The 17,563-nt window shown below is 38.4% G+C and overlaps 2 protein-coding genes across 26 annotated transcripts in view; both read left to right on the forward strand.

Moving 5' to 3' along the window:
* Positions 1-3,960, forward strand: part of BAZ2B (bromodomain adjacent to zinc finger domain 2B) — a 163,601-nt gene extending 159,641 nt beyond the window's left edge. For 14 of the 15 annotated variants that reach the window (XM_042783805.1, XM_042783813.1, XM_042783807.1 and 11 more), the window contains 3 exons: positions 60-319; positions 1,098-1,241; positions 2,472-3,960. In XM_042783805.1, the coding sequence (XP_042639739.1) occupies positions 60-319; positions 1,098-1,241; positions 2,472-2,625 (558 nt within the window). In that variant the 3' untranslated portion in view covers positions 2,626-3,960. Of the gene's footprint in view, positions 1-44; positions 320-1,097; positions 1,242-2,471 lie in introns of those variants that run through there. The other variant, XM_042783818.1, reaches the window with a different exon arrangement.
* A 3,285-nt stretch (positions 3,961-7,245) lies between these two features.
* The window catches only part of WDSUB1 (WD repeat, sterile alpha motif and U-box domain containing 1), a 31,091-nt gene continuing 20,773 nt past the window's right edge, over positions 7,246-17,563 (forward strand). Inside the window, exons 1-6 of one of the 11 annotated variants that reach the window (XM_032992654.2) lie at positions 7,247-7,745; positions 8,297-8,400; positions 8,503-8,584; positions 9,681-9,852; positions 10,693-11,114; positions 14,381-14,565. In XM_032992654.2, the coding sequence (XP_032848545.1) occupies positions 10,717-11,114; positions 14,381-14,565 (583 nt within the window). In that variant the 5' untranslated portion in view covers positions 7,247-7,745; positions 8,297-8,400; positions 8,503-8,584; positions 9,681-9,852; positions 10,693-10,716. Of the gene's footprint in view, positions 7,746-8,296; positions 8,401-8,502; positions 8,585-9,072; positions 9,541-9,680; positions 9,853-10,692; positions 11,115-14,380; positions 14,599-17,563 lie in introns of those variants that run through there. The other 10 variants (XM_032992653.2, XM_032992659.2, XM_032992660.2 and 7 more) reach the window with 10 other exon arrangements.

Genomic DNA, 17,563 nt, shown 5'->3' on the forward strand with positions numbered 1-17,563 from the left:
AATAAGAGAGGTTTCTGTAATTTCTTGGTTATTGCTTATTTCAGTTCTCTCTATTGTAGGCAAGTGGTCAAACTCTAAAAATAAAAAAACTTCAAATCAAAGGGAAAAAAAGTAATGAACAAAAGAGAAGCAGGAAATTAGCAGGAGATACAGAGGATGAAGACTCTGCAACTACAAGCGCCTCCTTAAAAAGAGGAAAAACAGACCCTAAAAAAAGAAAAATTGATGAAAATGTTTCTGTAAACCAATTAAAGCAAGAAAATTTCACTGCTACTAAGAAACCTAAAAGAGATGACTCCAGGGACTTGGCAATATGCAGGTAAAGTGACAAATTCTAAATTTGGGTGAGTGGTGTTAAAACAAGTAGTGCCTGTTTCTTTCTGTCTGTGTTCTGGGGAACAAGAACCCTAGTCTTTGTCATGTATCCCCATATAGGTTGTGATAATCTGAGTGTATTTGTAAAGGATTTAATGTGTGCATGCTGGGAGTAACTGCTGTATTTGGTAATGAGGCCCAAGAGGAAACTACCTAAAGTTAGAGTGTGGTCTGTGAAACTTACTCCTCCATGCCATTCCAAGAATGGGAAGAACGAACCCTGATAGCAGTGGTACTGACAGCTTTCCCAAGTGTAGCAAAGATGATTATCCGCTATGTCCAAAAGGTGTTGCATTACAGAGGGGGAGACAGTAATAGGAATGCATCTTCTTTTGTAGTATTGCTGGTCAGTCAGAAGTAACATAGTTTAGCCTGATCACAGTTTTGGAAAGCCAGTATTAGCACCTGTTTTGCTGGTTTGCAAATGGTTTACATTGAGGTTCGCAGTACTGAAGTCGGAGGGCCATGTGTTTCTTTTAAAATGCTGATCAATAGAATTTCATCTTACATAGGTTGCCTGGAGAGAACTTAATGCTATTTTAAATACTCAGTTAAGATGTCTTGTCTTTATCGACATTGTTCTTGGCTCTGCACAGGGCACAGAATAAAGGGCTTTCCTTTTATAAAGGTTGTCAGTACATGATGAATTTATGGAACAATGAAAACCTCTCTGAATATATGAACAGCTTAAAAATAATGATTTAAAACCTTATTTTATTCAGCATGATTCTCTCAGAATTGGAAACTCATGAAGATGCCTGGCCTTTCTTACTTCCTGTAAACTTGAAACTTGTTCCTGGTTATAAGAAAGTTATTAAAAAACCTATGGACTTTTCCACCATTAGAGACAAGCTAAGTAGTGGACAGTAAGTAAACCTACTGTAAATTTTAGTTTACATTTTGAAAGTATTTAAACATTTAAATATAGTACAAGTTTAAAAATTAAACTATTTTGATCTTCCTGCTCTGGCACCTCTGTGATTACTTCTACAGTCAAAATAAAAATTCTTAACTGTATACTTTTGTCTTTGCCATATCTAAGTAAAATATTATGTCAGGTGGGAGAACCTGTGGAACTGGCTGAAAAACAATAAAACTGCCAGGTCAAATGCACAAAATCAATCCACAGGAAAAACTTCATTTTTCAGTGAGACTTCTTAGTGTTGTTACATGTAAGCAAGAACCACCTGTGTGGGCTTTAAGTTAATGGGGTCCCTATAAATAATGTTGTAACTGTGGAGTGTATTGGTACCTGTTGTGGGAAGCCAGGTAACATTTCAGTAATGGTGGTTAATAATTTTAAAGTCCTAGAATTAGACTGCTCAACTCTTAAAAAAGAGCTATATGCCTCTGTTCCCCTTCCCTCCTTGTTACAGCTCCATGCACTAATGACTTCCCAGCACCAAAGAAAATTTTACCAACCATAAAGATTGACCTTCAACATCTGCCAGCTCCACACAAAGCAAGTTTCCTAGGATAACACAAGGGGCTTTTTAACCTCTTCAGGCTTTTTCTCCCTTGAATCTGAGAGTGAAATGCTCCACACATGCTCACTCATACCAGTAACTTTTACTATCTATCTTTTTAATAATTCCTGTGAATATTGGAACACTATTTGGGTCATGTAAGAACAACAAAGACAAGGTTACAGGATTGATCTAGGCAGCCTTTTTTGTACCTGGTTGTTCCTCTTTTAGGTAAACTCAACACTTACTTTGAAAGGACTTGAGCCTGAGAATAGATGAATAAATGGAAAATAGTCAGCATTTTAACTGGAAAGCTATTGGAGGAGGAAGTTGATTTTTAAAGAGTTTGTCTTCCAGTACAGGCTGGAAATTCTACCTTACAGAGTTTTTGAGGAAAATAACAAACACAATGATGAGAGAGTATTTCCTTCCACTGATGTTAATTTTCTTGTTAATATTTAAATTAGAACTGAAAAATTAAAATATAATTAACATGTAAAGCACTCATTGAATAGTCTGTGGCTGCTTGTAAATTCACGATGTTAAGGTAGTTTTTTCTCATGTAGTTCAAGTGTTTTTCCCCTTTAATTCTCCCTGTTCCAAAAATCATTCACCTTTTTCTTCTTTCAGGTACCCTAATCTTGAAGCATTTTCGCTAGATGTCAGGCTTGTTTTTGACAACTGTGAAACCTTTAATGAAGATGATTCTGACATAGGCAGGGCTGGCCACAACATGAGGAAGTATTTTGAAAAAAAATGGACAGAGATTTTCAAAGTGAGCTGAAGTTACCAGAACACTTTTTTCTTTTTCTTTTTTCTTTTTTTTTTTTTTTTTTCCATTAAATGAGGACTGATAAGACCAGCAATGTGAACTGTATTACATGAAAGTGCAAGGCACATGCATAACTAATGACTGTTTTTTTCCTTTAAAATATCACAGAGTTGTGATACTAGTTCTAAAGGCTTCACTCCTACAGCAACCATGGCCCCTTGGTTATTGGTTTGTGTGTTTTAACAAACTAATTTAGGTAGAACAGGGAAGCACACCCAAAGAATTGCAAAGAAAGGGGTGTTATAGTGCAATAGCAATTTAAAATATATCAAAACGCACTGAATATTCAACCACCAGAGCTCTACTCGGGGAAATGGTTCTCTTTTCCCTTTCAATAAATGTCTATTTTTCATTTTTTTACTTTGTAGTTTATTTTTTAGTGAATGTATTTAATTTTATGAATTATTTATGATTATACAGCATTCAGAGTCTTCGTTTTCTGTGAAAAGGAAGAAATAGAAAATTGCTTTAAATCTTGAAAATACAACAAGGAATGTTTTAAAATATAAAACAAAGCCAAGTAAAACTGTTTACACTGATGTGCTGTAAAGGCACTAAAAATGAAACTTTACTGTAGAGTTACAAGTACATTTATATATATGTTGCTGCATCACTTGTGTAGTTAAATTGTATTTCAAGACAGTGAAGAAAAATTGAGACATGTATATACTGTTCATTATTGTTTATATTAAGTCTTGTTTTAAATATGTATGATGTGTACATATTGTTTGCAGACATTATTGTTTATGCCTTAGGAGGACGGTAGCATTTTATTTTAGTCTTAAGGTAATTATAGCTATATGGCTTGTACAGTAATTATCCTCTACCAACACTGTGGAGTCTCCTTAATCTTGGTAGTGCCTGCCTTTAAAACAGGGTGTAGGGGATATTAGTTTTCCATTTTTCTATTTTGTTACATAATTTCAAGCCACCAGGGCCTCAAATTCAAGTATAATCATTTGTATCCATGTGAAATAAAATTGTGACAATTTCCTACCACACAGTATTTTTTCATAGAAACATTTCCCTCCATTTGCCTTGCCACAGAAATGACAAAAAAAAAAAAGACATTTGTAACCACTGTGTTTTATCTACTGTGTGTTGTGGTGGCCTGTTGGGGCAGATAGATCAGAATTTTTTTTTGTACTAATGTAAGAGTACTTGAAGTTTTATTTAAAAGAAATGTTGTGGAAAGGTAGCATTCTTTTTCTTTTCCTTTTTTAGGAGTGTTATTTTTCACTAGTATGTGTGGCACGGATACAATAAAAGACTGTTTTGCAAACCAGATTTTCTTGGCGATTTTAATACTTCAGATCCTGTATATACAGGAATTTTTTTAATCATACCTTGGGAGTCTTGCATTTAACATTCAGTTCTTCTTGTGATGCATCCAATTCTCCTGGCCTTTTACTGGTAATTCAAAAAGAACCAATTGCCAAGCAGTCATTGCAGTTCAGCCACCTCTTTCAATGAGTGTAAATAACATTAGCTGAGGCCTTCAGGTGTAACCATTGGGCTGCCTAGTATTTGACCTGTTTCTGCCAGTCCTGTTTACTGTTCTTACCGTGTGCATGCACATGATAATGTAAATACATGCCACGTGTAATGCTGCTTAAAACCACTGTCCATGCAAGATTTTGTCCTTTTTTTTGGTGTGAAAAGGGCATGAGTCCTAATCCTTTCTCTGACTGAAGAAAATAGAGGGATTACAAATGAATATTGTAGAACCCCAATACCTATAGCTCCCTCACCAAGTAATGTTTGGGGAGGGGGGGGAAGGGGGGAAGGTGGTGGTTTTTTTCTTTTAAACTAGGTGTGCCATGTTTCAGTCTTAGAGCCTTTTTTTCTATACTCCCTTGTGATTATATGTCTTGTCTCTGCTGAAAAAGAAGAGCCAGTGACTGGTTTTTAATAAAATTTTTGTTTCCATTGTCCTCCCCAGAACATCTTGTTCAATAATATTTTTCTTTTCTAAAGTCCTGTTGGAATAATTCATGTTACCTAGAATAAAAAATTCCCATTTGGGTGTCAGGTAGTCTTGCATTCCAACATTAGCTCCACCACTGACTGTTCCACACCCTTCTTTTTCATCACCTTTATGAAGACTTCAATAAAAAGATTTGCTGATATGTTCCATAGATGTGAAGATTAGTCAGTTTTTTGAACATAGGATGGTAGGCTTGTAAGAGTGTTATAAGTATGCTTAGATTATTGGGAAAACGATTTCTCTGATGCAAAACTTTTTTTTTTCCCTCAGATTCTGTACTGGCTAATGCTTTATTTGCCATACTAGATGCAGTGTTAAGTTTTCTGAAAAGTCAGAAAAACATTACCAGCTATACTACATATATAGTTGCATTTTTCAGCCTGTATCCTAATTCAGCTTAACAGCTGGGTAAGTTAAGGCAGTAACAGCTATTTATCGCTATGATAGTGACACAAGCATCCCCTCTCCTGACTTGACATTACTTATGTATTGCTATTCTCACTAGCAGCCAGTGTCTTCATTATTAATTTGGTAAAATTAAATTTACAGCAATTACTATATTTGAATGGCAAGCTTGAATCATGCACGTCATCATATAACTTCATAAAAAAGAGCATGGATTTAACCACTAGAAAAACGTGCTTAGCATTTCTTTGCTGACTTTCTCTCCTGTTGATGTTTCTGTTTGTCTGTTTTCTTAGAGGAAAAGTTTTCCAGTGTGCTCTCTTCCTTTCTAAATAAAGTATGCTGGTCTTAATTTAGAGAACTTATTGACAAGCTTTCAAACTCTTTAAAGTACTGTTAATGGTCCTCAATGAAGCGTGTTCTGGTTGTGAATGGATTCTCCTTTGGCATCTCTTTGAAAAAAACTGAATTATAGAAAAGCAGCTGAAAATCAGAAGTCATAGTTGCCTTGGACAAAACATCTTTAAAAAGCAGTCTAAAGCTTTTTCTTTAGTCTTCTGATATGATTTCTGTAGTTTCCTAATAACAATTAGAAGGATAGAGGTGCTGTTAATTGTGAATGGGCATGGGCATCTGAGGAACAGTCATTTTATATAATATGCTGAACAGGTGGCCTTGGGGACTTTGTTTTTTAAACTTGTATCATTCCTAGATGTCTTAGATTTACCAAAGCGAGTGCTATAGACTGAAATCGGGAACACCACAATTATGTCATTATGATTATGTAACTCTTTGAACTACCTTGAGCTTAGAACTTCAGAGTTAACCAGAAATTGTTATAGCTGGTCTGTACATTCAGAAGAATTAATGTGTTATCTTTTATTACACAAATTTCTGTTGCTTGTATTGCTCAAACTAACTGTCATTACTAGAACCGGTAGGTGAATTTCTGGTCATGTTACTGATTCACAATGTCTTATTTAGCAAGTAATTTCAATTTTCCCATCTGTAAAATATTATGGAACAGTCTTTTAAGTGTATTGGTGTGGTATTCACAATCAAAAGTCTCTAACAATTGATAAAAGGTTCTTTTAAGGCCAATCCATAACCACATATGAAATAGAATGAATACTAGCCATCACCTAGGATTCAGAATAATTAATGGACAGTCATCAGCCAGTGAATCAAATAGAGTGCAGTCAGGTAATACAAGATCATACAGGTTCAAACATGGAAGGTAGACCACCTACATAAAATAGAATGTTTCCTGGGCAAAGAGTGACTCCAAGAAAGTGACTTAATTTTCCTCCAAATTTATTTTGCATGAGTTTCTAAGTAAACATGTATCTGGAATTGAAAATGGCAATGATGTGAATTTCCTGATAGATTATGGTGTTATGGGAGTTGTATTTGTTTGAAACCCCTTTAATTAAGCAGTTAATAGCAGGTAACTTCACCTGTTCACTTGCACTCTGGCTCATCATTCACGGCTTGGAGCAACAAGTGGGAGGCTGGGCTGGCCCTGGCCTTTTCCCCTGGAGCAGAGGGGGCCACGCCAGTGCTCTGGTGTCAGCCAGGGAGGGACACAGAAGGGCAGTCACGATCTTGTGTTCAACCAGCTGTAAATACAAGCCTGTAGCCTTGGCAAATACAGACATACCTCGTGTTGAAGCAGGCGCCTCTGTAGTGACTGGCACTGTCCCGAGTTGATCAGTTCTGAGGATTCAGCAGCATCTCGGAGCTCATCTGCCCTGAGGCAATCTTCACCAGCTCCCTTTCAGCGCCCCGTTTTTGTCTTGTCTGCTGCCCTCCTCACAGGTACCAAGACCCCCTTTCAGCCTGCCTCTCACCGCAGGGGCCTGTGGCACAGTGACAAAATGCCCCTGAGCAGATGTTTTACGGATCCAAGCGGAAGCGTTTGGACAAGAGCTGTGGGCGCAGTGGTCTAATAAAAACATCCACGCCGACGTTGCTCCAGTGAGGGGACTGGCGGAGGCAGCGAGGAATCGGTGAACGCAGCACCGCCTTCGCCCCACCGCTCCCCCCCGGCCCTCGTGCCGTGGTGCATCCCAGAGCCGGGGACGCCAGCGCGGGCTGCACCACGCTGAGACGGCGCAGGGGGGAGGGCTGGGGAGAGGTCCGCGCGTGCGCAGCCTTGCTGGCCTGCGCCGCAGGAGCTTGGCGGCGGGACGGGCGGCGGGGGGTCCTGTGAAGGCTGCGCGGGGCCGGGGTGGCGTGTACAGGAGGGCTCGCAGCCCCCGGGTGGGGTCTGGGGGGCAGGCGGCAGCGACTGGCTGCGTTTTCAGGCGTGTGCGCGGTACTGCCGTACCCCAGAGGGGCGGCGAGCCTGGGTCCCTGCGGCCTGCTGCTGCGCGCCGGTCCCCTCAGACCCGTCGCTGCCCGTGCGGAAGAGCCGCGGTGCCCTTCCGCGCCGTTGAGGCAGGGCCCTGCCCGCGTGCTGACCTGGAACCCGCCATTGGAGTTCGGGGTGAGACGCGAGCCGTCACCTCCAGCCGTTTCCCGGGCTGCTCCTCCGATGTGGTGGCGTTAGGTGGTGACAGACCGTAGGCAGTGGCAACAGGAAAGGGGCTGTCAGCAGCGCCTAGAATCGCTGCAGCTTTTCCTGTGGGCAGCTGCTGGTGGTTGGCGGGTTAGGAGAAAGCTGTGATGGCTAGAGAAGGTAATGCTGTCGCGCTAAACATCTATCCTGTGGTAGTTGTCCCAGATTCTCATTGTTCCCTCAGCTAGTTTAAGCTGTTGGTACCAAAACCTCTCATTCCTAGATTTGCTTTTCTGCAGTGAGCTCCTGAAAATCTTGTAATGAGATAAAGGTGCCTTTTTCAGCCTCATCTTTCCAGTTGTCAAGCTTTGCCTGACTCTTAAGTTTCTCACAGTTGAAGGAAGTACATTAAACTTCTTTCTACATATAAGAGACGTTGCTGACACCACTTAATCTGTTTAATGGTTTTAAAGAGGATACCAATAAAACTGGGAGAATCCTAAAGGTAAAATAGAGAGTGTTCAAAGATCTGATCTTTAAATTGGCATGCTGTATGCTGCCTGAAGGGAACAGTTATTTTGCACTCACATTTTGACTTAAATGTGTTACTCAGCGTGTGATGTTTGATTTACATGAAAATCTGGTCAAATCTCTTGACTGGCAAAACAGGCCTGTTGTTGATATTATTTTGATGTTTTGCCATCACTAATGTTGCTGTCTAACTGTGAAAGCTAGCAGAAGTTTGAATTTGAATAAGGTATTCAGGCCTGGAAAGGAAAATTTATCTTCGACTCTGGTCATCGAATCTTAGTGTTCATCTGTGTTAGACCTCCAGGTAGGAATTTATTGCTTAATCTAGTTTTAATCTGAAAAAATATATACAATTGTCTAATCAATTATACTATAACAAGTGCTCTAAATGCTGTATTTTCAAAAGTATCAATTGTTGAGTCTGCAGACTGGAAGTTATAATTCATTGGAATGTATTTCAGCAAGCTCCAGATTAGAATAATTTTCAGGTATCTTTTTGATATTGCTTCCTGATTAATATTTTGGGGCTCATTGATGACATGCGAATGTACTTTTTTGGAGTTGTGAGAAGAGAAAGAATGCTGAATACATGTGGTTATAGTTGCTGAAAGTGTTAATATAAAAGTGTTAGATTATTTTTTGTATGCTCTTGGTATAGTTGAAGCATTGTTCTTGGGTCTATACTGTGCTAATTGCTTTCTGTTAGAGCAAAGGATAGTTGAGGATGTGTAATAATGAATTAAGGTGATTAAAGAGTGAACGGTATCTTTGACTGTTTGCTTCTTTAGGACTCTCTTAATGTTTTCATTTTACTACAAAGTATTCTGAACAGGCAACCCTTGATGCTGTGCTCAGTTATTCTACTTTTGTTATCTATATTTGCTTCTTTTTAGGTAACTTTGTATGTTTGTTAGTACAAGATTTAAGTTTTTTCTGTATTACTTTCAAAACAATGGGGCCTCATCCTGGTTACATCCTCCAGGGGCTGTGGTACACAAATGTTAAAGAATACAGAAGATAAAAATGACAGAGCTTCTTGGCAGTACAAGGAAGGCACTGTTCACACCTAACTGAACTTTTCTTCAGCTGTCAGCTGATGTTTTCTGTCATAACGTTGTTAGTCTTTGTAAGTCTTCTGTAGTACTCTGATCAGCTCTGTTCCTGCCCTCCTCAGTAGTTTAGATTCCCATCTCTGTATGTGCCTCCTGCTGCTCTCTGTATCTCTCTGGATCCTTGCTCTTTTCCCTATGCATAAAATTAATACTGTTTATTTCCTCTTTCACTCATTACCACCAAGAAAAAAGAGAAGGGAGGGGATAGGAAGGACCAGAATAACAGTCTTTTCAAGTTCTACTAGAGCCACCCAGCTGTGGCTCCATCCCTGTTCCCCAGACTGGCCCTGTGACCTCCAGTGAGGCTCTTCTGCTCCTGACCCTTGCACCAAGTACGCCAAAGCCTGTGATTTTGCATTGGTTGCTGTATAAGCGGAGGCACAGAATTGCTGAGAGAGGATTTAAATGTTCTTTTTAATATTTGGAGGTTGCAGGAGTGAGAAAATAAATCACCTTTTCCTCCCTCTGACAGGGGTCCCACACTTAGTCACCTAACCAGATCTCTCCAGGAGGGAAAACTACAACCTGGCCTGCGGTGATAAAGATAATAACTTGATGTTACAAGCGTAGGGAAAGTAGTAGAAAGGAAGATCCAGTGGCTCTTTGCGAATCAGTAGCTGTCACACCCCCAGACCATATCTCAGGTTAGCTTTTATTCTTTGCTCTTGCTTGCTTCCCATAGTCATTAGTTCAAAGTAGCTGTTAGTCTCTGGAAGCAAAGACTAAGTGGAATTCCTGTGATGTGTATTTCATTCCTAGCATACATTTGCGGCCTGCTCCCAGCTGGATATTTAGCAATCTGTTTCACTCCTGAGCTCAGGTTTATAGGTATGATGAGACATGTTTCTGCTAATGCTACACTTTCACAAGTTTGTTGATGTGGATGGCTTGGAAATGGATACATGATTTGAAAACAAATACAACTTGTAACTTTCATCCCAGATTGGTAGGGAAATTTACCAGGCTTTTTGCATTCAGATAATATTTAATAAACATTTATTGATATAATAATCTGGTAATTACTATACTACTAATAATCGGTATACTAAGGTAGTGTCTTTCTATGATGGAGTAACTGTATCAGTGTACAAGGAAAGAACTACCAGTGTCATCTACCTGGACTTCTGTAAGACTGTTAACATGGTCCCACACAACATCCTTGGATCTAAATTAGCGATAAATAGCTAGAATAACTTATTTTGCCACTGCTCTAAGACCAAGTAGCTACTACATAATCTCACATGTTGTACTGCAAAATTGCAAGTTGACCTTAGAAGTTTAGGTATGTTAATTCTAACTAAGTCATAAACCCTTCATCTCATTGCTGTGATTGATCTAAGTTGAAGATAAAACAATGCTTACATGAAAAATCTACCTCTGCAAATGAATTTACTACTTTTTTCCTGGAGAATGTATCTTGTTATGGTGATATGTTGAATTTATGAAATAGGAGAGATAAGTCTAACTGTTAAACTTTTTTGCAGATATTTTTGTTGAAAGTAGATAAAATGGCGACATTAATTCACACTTTAGCAGATCATAGTGATGATGTCAACTACTGTGCCTTCTCATCATTGTGCCTGGCTACTTGTTCCATGGACAAAACAATTCGCGTTTATTCTCTAAACAACTTTACTGAGCTTCCATACTCGCCTTTAAAAGGTCATACATACGCTGTCCACTGCTGCTGCTTCTCTCCATCAGGACATGTTTTAGCTTCCTGTTCAACAGATGGCACTACCATGGTTTGGGACACTCGTGATGGCCGGATGCTGACAGTGCTAGAGCAGCCCAGCGGCAGTCCTGTTAGAATCTGCCGATTTTCTCCTGAGTCCACATACCTAGTGTCAGGGGCAGCGGATGGAAGTGTAGCTCTTTGGAACATGCAGACATTGAAACTGTACAGGTGAGTGCCAAGTATTTTTTGACACCCTTGTTTACAATGAGAATAATATAATTTAAGTAGCATGCTGTACTGTGTACAAGACTTGCAGACTTGCATCACTGATTGATATCATGAAGAAATAGGAGTAGGATTTAGAAGACCAGAAGATTATCAAAGGAGAGGGAGAGGTGCTGAGTTTGGGATTTTTTTTTGTATGTTTGTTTAATGAAACAATGGAAAATCAAGAGACTTTACTTTTTACTAAGCTATCTTCCATCTAAATCCTCATTTTTTTTTTTCTTACCTTCATGGAAGTGTTTTCATTGATTTTACGTGAAATCAGGATGCATTGCATGCTGCGTGCATCTGGTTTCTAAACAGTGGATCATCAAACTATGATACGTAAGATACAATCAGTTAGTGGAGCCTGACTCTGCTATGTGCCTTATATTGCATTATATGTAGTGTTTTTTAATGAAGTATTTAATTACATGGATATTTGGAGTCCAGGAAGGTCTTAGAAGCTTGATAATAATCTAGCAATCAGAGTTTGGAGACTCTTGACATATCCTGAAACCATACAGTTTAGGACATAAAAGTGACAGGAGTATTGGAGCTTAGTGAGTTAAGTATGACAGTGAACATTTCACATAGGTTTCCAATAAACACATGAAACAAAGCAGATGAGCATTTTTAGTGATGTTGCACAGTTAAAGGCATGAACCTTAGGGTAGTCTTCAAACTCCTCTCAATCTTTAAATGTTAGTAAAATCTTCATGACAGTTGTTTTAATCTGTACTTTGGCAAGACATCATTTAGGTTTTAGAGCAGCAATTACACAGCATCTCTAAAGCTAGGACAGAAATTAAAAATTTGAGCAAGTTGATGAGATGTTTCACTTAGGATGAGGGAGCAGCCATTTATGAAAGCCAAACTTGTTTGGTTTTGGTAATCCCATGTCAAGCATGTTGCTGCTTTTATGGCCTATCTACTTTTGTCTTCCACAGCAGTGATTTAGATGGGAACTGTAAAATTTTTTTAAATTATTGATTATAGTTACCTGAAATCATGTAAATCTGGAAACCCGTCCATAAACAGAATTCAGATAGATTTTTGCCACCTTCTTGTTTGTAATGCATATAGAAACACTGAAATGTTTTTGTGTTTACAGAGAACAAAGAGGTTTTGATTAAGTATTGATTCGTAGGTTTATTTTTAAGAAAAGGTGGGAACTTTAACCATTAGTGTTCTTAAGTCTAAGGGTTTATCTATTTTGAGGTACTAGTGAAGGTGTTTTTTTTTTTTTTTTTTATTTAGAATATTTCTTACTGACAGGGAAAACCCCAGAAATATTAAAAAGTAATTTCTTATAAGTATGTGCTATTAATATATGTGGTGATGCATGTTTTAGATCTTAATTTTCTCCTAGTTGAATGGTGGATGTATAAAGACTACGTAGAAACTATATTGTTGTTTTAAGCAGAAATTATTCTGCTTTGGTGTTTCCATTGTAAAGAAATAAGAAAGAATTTGAACATTCCAATCCTGTCCCCTTCACTTTTAAAAGTTCATTTCAGAGTGTTAATATGCCAGCAGTAGTCAGCTTAACTTTAATTATGTATATTTTTGGGATGTGTCTATATATATTTTCAGTTGATTAATTTTTGTTATTGTAATTTGTAATTGCAGATAGAAAAGTGCACCTGTCCTGTTTTCTTAAAGCTAAGATCAATATTACTTAGAAATTATCAAGGTACTTAAAAATGTTGTCAGAGGATTTTAGTTAACCATCTAATGTCAGTCTGTTGTCCTCTGTTTCTTTTGCAACAGTTGATTGTGTTGGCACTAAAAAATGTGTTTTACCACACTACTGTGTCACTTGACTAAAATACGCAGATGGTAATTACAGTGAAGGTATCCAGTTACTCCTTATCAGCTCAACTGCTGTAATTGACAGTCCATTCAAATTGTAATGTAAGATGGCTATTTAAATCATCTCTGTGATGGATGTGAACGACATGAAAGCAAGTTAATTTATGTGTATTTCTTTCTGTTCTCTATTTCCTGTTCAGCAGGACACTGATAATCTGGACTGAGAGTGTTAAATACATACTCTGAACAAGTATGGTACTATTTACTGTTACGTTTTCAGAGCAGAATCTGCAGCTTTTTATGTGAAAGTAGGAAAGTTTTTAAAGCTGCACTAAGGAAAAAGAATGGTACATATAAAAATGGAAAGCACTGTAGTGTATATGATAGCATTCTTAATCATAGAATTAAGGCAGTCAGTGCTTTTTTGAAGGTACTGGGTCTGATTTGAGAGACTCTTGGCAAAGTTTATTGAGTTGTCTTCTGTGGCATTGACACCTCTGGCAATAAATAAAAATTCTATCAGTCAGCAAAAGAGAATGAACAAAATACAATGACAGAGTAAAGAAGACTGATGTTTCTTGCTGTATGACTGTTGCTTATGGCTGTAATTTTTTTGCTGAATTTAAAGATGCAGCTGTGTGTGCTGGGCCAAATCTAGTGTCCATTAAATGAGTGAGACATTTTCAATTTACTTTAGGTTACTATCAGATAACACAAAGGTTGTTAAGTTGACCCTTCTTCCTTCCCAAGGGTTGACCACACTTCCATATCTGCTAGAAATTTTCTTTTAAGATCAGTTTTACAAAGTGCTTTGGCTGACTCTGGTTAAAATATAGAAATAATTTTTTTGCATATTGCTTTCTGTTGTGTACAAGTAGTCCAAAATTAGCCCTATATCATAAATCATAAAGTATTTTACTTGGATACATCTTATCATAGGGGTTAGTAGGTGTTCTGTTTTGTCTTTAAAAACAGAACAGAGAAGTTGTGGGAGCATTCTTTTCCCTTGTTTATGCCCATGTAAATCTGTGTCATGATAGTTGTGTATTTATCTTTGACTTTTAAAATTTATCCTGCCACAGAATTTTAACAGTACATTGTGCCTTTCAAATGGTAAGTCCATGTATATTCTCTTTAGTTTGAAAATAATTTTATCACTCAGTTAAAAATATTGCCTTGAGGTGTTATCTCACATTTTTCCTCCTGCAATCAAAGAGCAGATCCTGGTTCCTGCAGCTGTACTTATTTTGCATCTCTTTCCATAGTTGGTGTGAGTTTCTCTCCCTTCTGCTACCAGTTTCCAAAGTGCAAAACTTAGAACAGTTTGACTTGTTGTATCAGATTGCATTTTAGAGATCACTTCTTCAGAACATGACTTACTCTAAATTGAAATCCCATGTACTCTTGCTTTTCAGATCTGGGAATGTTAAAGATGGTTCTTTGGTGGCCTGTACATTTTCTCCTAATGGAAATTTCTTTGTCACTGGATCATCGTATGGTGATTTAACCATTTGGGATGATAAAATGAGATGCCTGTATAATGAAAAAGCACATGATCTTGGTGTTACCTGCTGTGATATTTCTTCGCAGCCAATTTCTGGTTAGTTATTTGATGCGTCAGGAGAGGAACATGGTAAAAATAGTTCTTTTATTTCTCTCTAGCTCTTGTTTTCATATTATTTTTGTCACCAGTGCTCAAGTTACAAATGACATTGGAAAGCGCTCGTTTTAGAATATTCTGAATATTCTTAATAAAGTTGTGGTCAGATTTGTGACAAGGAATGCACTAGGTCAACAAACAGGGTGATTAGCATGCTTATGATAGCTTGAAGTAGCAAATTATGCTGTCAGGGTTTTGGAAAATGTTTGGGCAGTGTCTGTAAGTAAAGCCTATCTCCTAGGGCTAACAAAGTTGTTAGAAGGTGCAGTGCTTGATTACCATTCCCACTTTACTCTTTCCTGCTTCCGTTCCCCAAGGAGCAGGACTGGATTAAAGCAATGCAGAGAACTATAAACCAAATAAACCGAATGCTTGAGCTGTGGGATGTGAAAAGGTAGACTGCTTTCCTGCACCAGCTTTCTCAGTTGGAGGAATTTGGGGGAGCAGTGAGCCCATAATTTCATGTGTCCCACTAAGATGTAGTGCTGTTCAAATGTTTTACAGCTGTTTTAGCTGACCTCACTCTATAAGTTGCATTTCAGTTTTGACATGTGCTTCTTCACAGTCAGGATGGTCAAGAACTTATTTTTTTCTTTTGAGAATGAAATCTGATTTTCTTGTATATATTTGGGTTTTGAGATCAAAAACATAAGGCGTAGTGTAGGCCTTTCTCAGGGCTGCAGTGTGTATTATGTTTAGTTTTAAATCATTTCACATTTGTAAGGCTTTCTGTGGAACTAAAATAATTAGAACCTGGATTTATCTGTATGCAAAACCATAAATACTGAAAATTGCATACCTAAACTTCCAGATATCTCAGGGAAAGCTTTGCATTTGTGTATACCGGCTTTGCTTTAACCCTGGTGGGCAGCTCATCCCCACATAGCCGACTGCTTACTCTCTCCCAGTGGAAGGAGCAAAACTGCAAAGCCTCATGGGTTAAGATAGACAGTTGAATAGGTAGAGCAAAAGCTGGATGTGCAAGCAAAGCAAAAGGTGGAATCCCATTGGCAGGAAGGTGTTCAGCCATTTCCAGGAGAACAGAACTTTGTCATGCATAATGGTGGCTTGGGAAGGCAGATGCTGTAACTCCAAATGTCTTCTGTTCTTCCCCCAGCTTTTACTGCTGATAACCCTTTGGTCAGTTAAAAGGACATCCCTTGGGTCAGCTGGGGTCAGCTGTCCGGGCTGTGTCCCCTCCCAGCTCCTTGTGCCACCCCCAGACACTCGCTGGTGGGTCGGGTGAGGATCAGGAAAGGCCTTGAGGCTGTGCAAGCCCTGACACAGCCCTGTGTGATCAGCACTCTCTTGGTCACTGTCCAAAGCGTAGCACCATAGGACCTACTGTGAAAAAATTAACTCTGAAGAGTTGCACGTCCAGGCTTACATATCTAGTATAGCGTGAAGAAGCATTTGCGCAACCAAGAACTTCTATTTGAAATATCCTGGTAGAATTTAATTGCAGTACAGGAAAGTGTCTTTGCCAAACAACCAAATACTGGAATTTCTGAAATATTTATAAGATTCTGAAAAGCTCAAAGGTTAATTTGTATAAATTTTCGTAATGTAAAAGTGTTTAATAAAGAGTTAGAAAATCACTAGGTCATCTACTTTTGATGGTGGTTGAGAAATTGGGCAGAAGGTTTATTGTTAGATTTGGGAAGTAATGCTGTTACTTGTCTTTTCAACCCTGTAGATACACTTTTGTGCTTTCCAGATCTACTATGGAGAAAAAGTGGTCTCCATAAAGATATGTAGGCTTCTGTTTTCAGAGTACACATGAGCTGCCCTTTCAAAGGTACCAAAAATTACAACTGAGCATCTGCTTGCCGCTTTCAGTGCTAAACACAGCAGTAAGTACTACTATCTGTGTACCGCCTTATCTAAGTAGGTGGTACAGAGCAGGAAGAAAGCAGAATAAGCAGCCAAAAAAAGCAGGACAGAGGCAGGAGAGAGCTGAGGAAGGATGTGAGCATATGCTTACGGAGAATTAGTGACTGACAATACCAAGTCAATCAGATGTGTGTCCACTGAAAGGTTTAGGGACAGCACTGAATTAATCTGTTACAACAGAAAGGGAATTAATCTTTAAGTAACACCTCTAGATCTTTGTGAAAATACTATCCAGAAAACTTCACTGTGAACTAAGAGTTGCAGCTGAGGGCAAGGGAATGTGTTGAAGCTGAAACAGGTCAGAGTGTAATTTCCACAGCTCCAATTCCTCTTGATATTATTCTCTTGGTTTAAAAAAGTATGTTACCAGTGCTTCAGTCTTCACCCTTCTGCCAAGATACAAATATGCAAGAAAGCAAGTATTTCCTGCATTGTGGGTTTTTTTAAGCTAATTTATGATCATTCTTAATTTTATTTAAGCCATATGTTATTGAAAGTCAACATTTTTCCTTTTTGTGTGTTGCTGTTTAATCACCAGGGATTGAAACTTCTGGGATTATTGGCAGTTTTAACACATTACAAAATCCATACAAGTAGTGCTTATTCAGTATGATTAAAGATGGTTTTAGATTGAGACTCTCTTTACCTGCTTAATTCAGAGCAAAATTAGAAATGCAGTTTTTGGTTGGTTCTTTGTGCTTTAGACTATTTGTAACAGATGTTTCTCATACCTTTAAAGTGGATTCAGTCACAGTTGCATAGAAGCTTGTCAGATCTAGAGCATTTGTAAAGCTGTGTGAGCTTTCCCATCTGACTGCAAAGTTTCAGTGCTGTCCTCCTAAAGAAGTAAACTTCAGTGAAATTACCTAGAGATACTGGTAAAAAATGTGCAGATCTTGCTAAAATTTTCTAGTGAACCTCAGTGGAAGACAGTGTAGTCCTCCTTCAAACTATCCCGAAGAGTTGTGTACAACAGTGTAATACCCCATTAACACGTTGGTAACTTAAAATGTCAAAGTCTGCATCATGACAGAATTCTCATGCA

This window comes from Tyto alba, unplaced genomic scaffold (genome assembly GCF_018691265.1).
Source record: "Tyto alba isolate M040663 unplaced genomic scaffold, T.alba_DEE_v4.0 Super-Scaffold_7, whole genome shotgun sequence".
In the NCBI taxonomy this organism is placed as follows: Eukaryota; Metazoa; Chordata; class Aves; order Strigiformes; family Tytonidae; genus Tyto; species Tyto alba.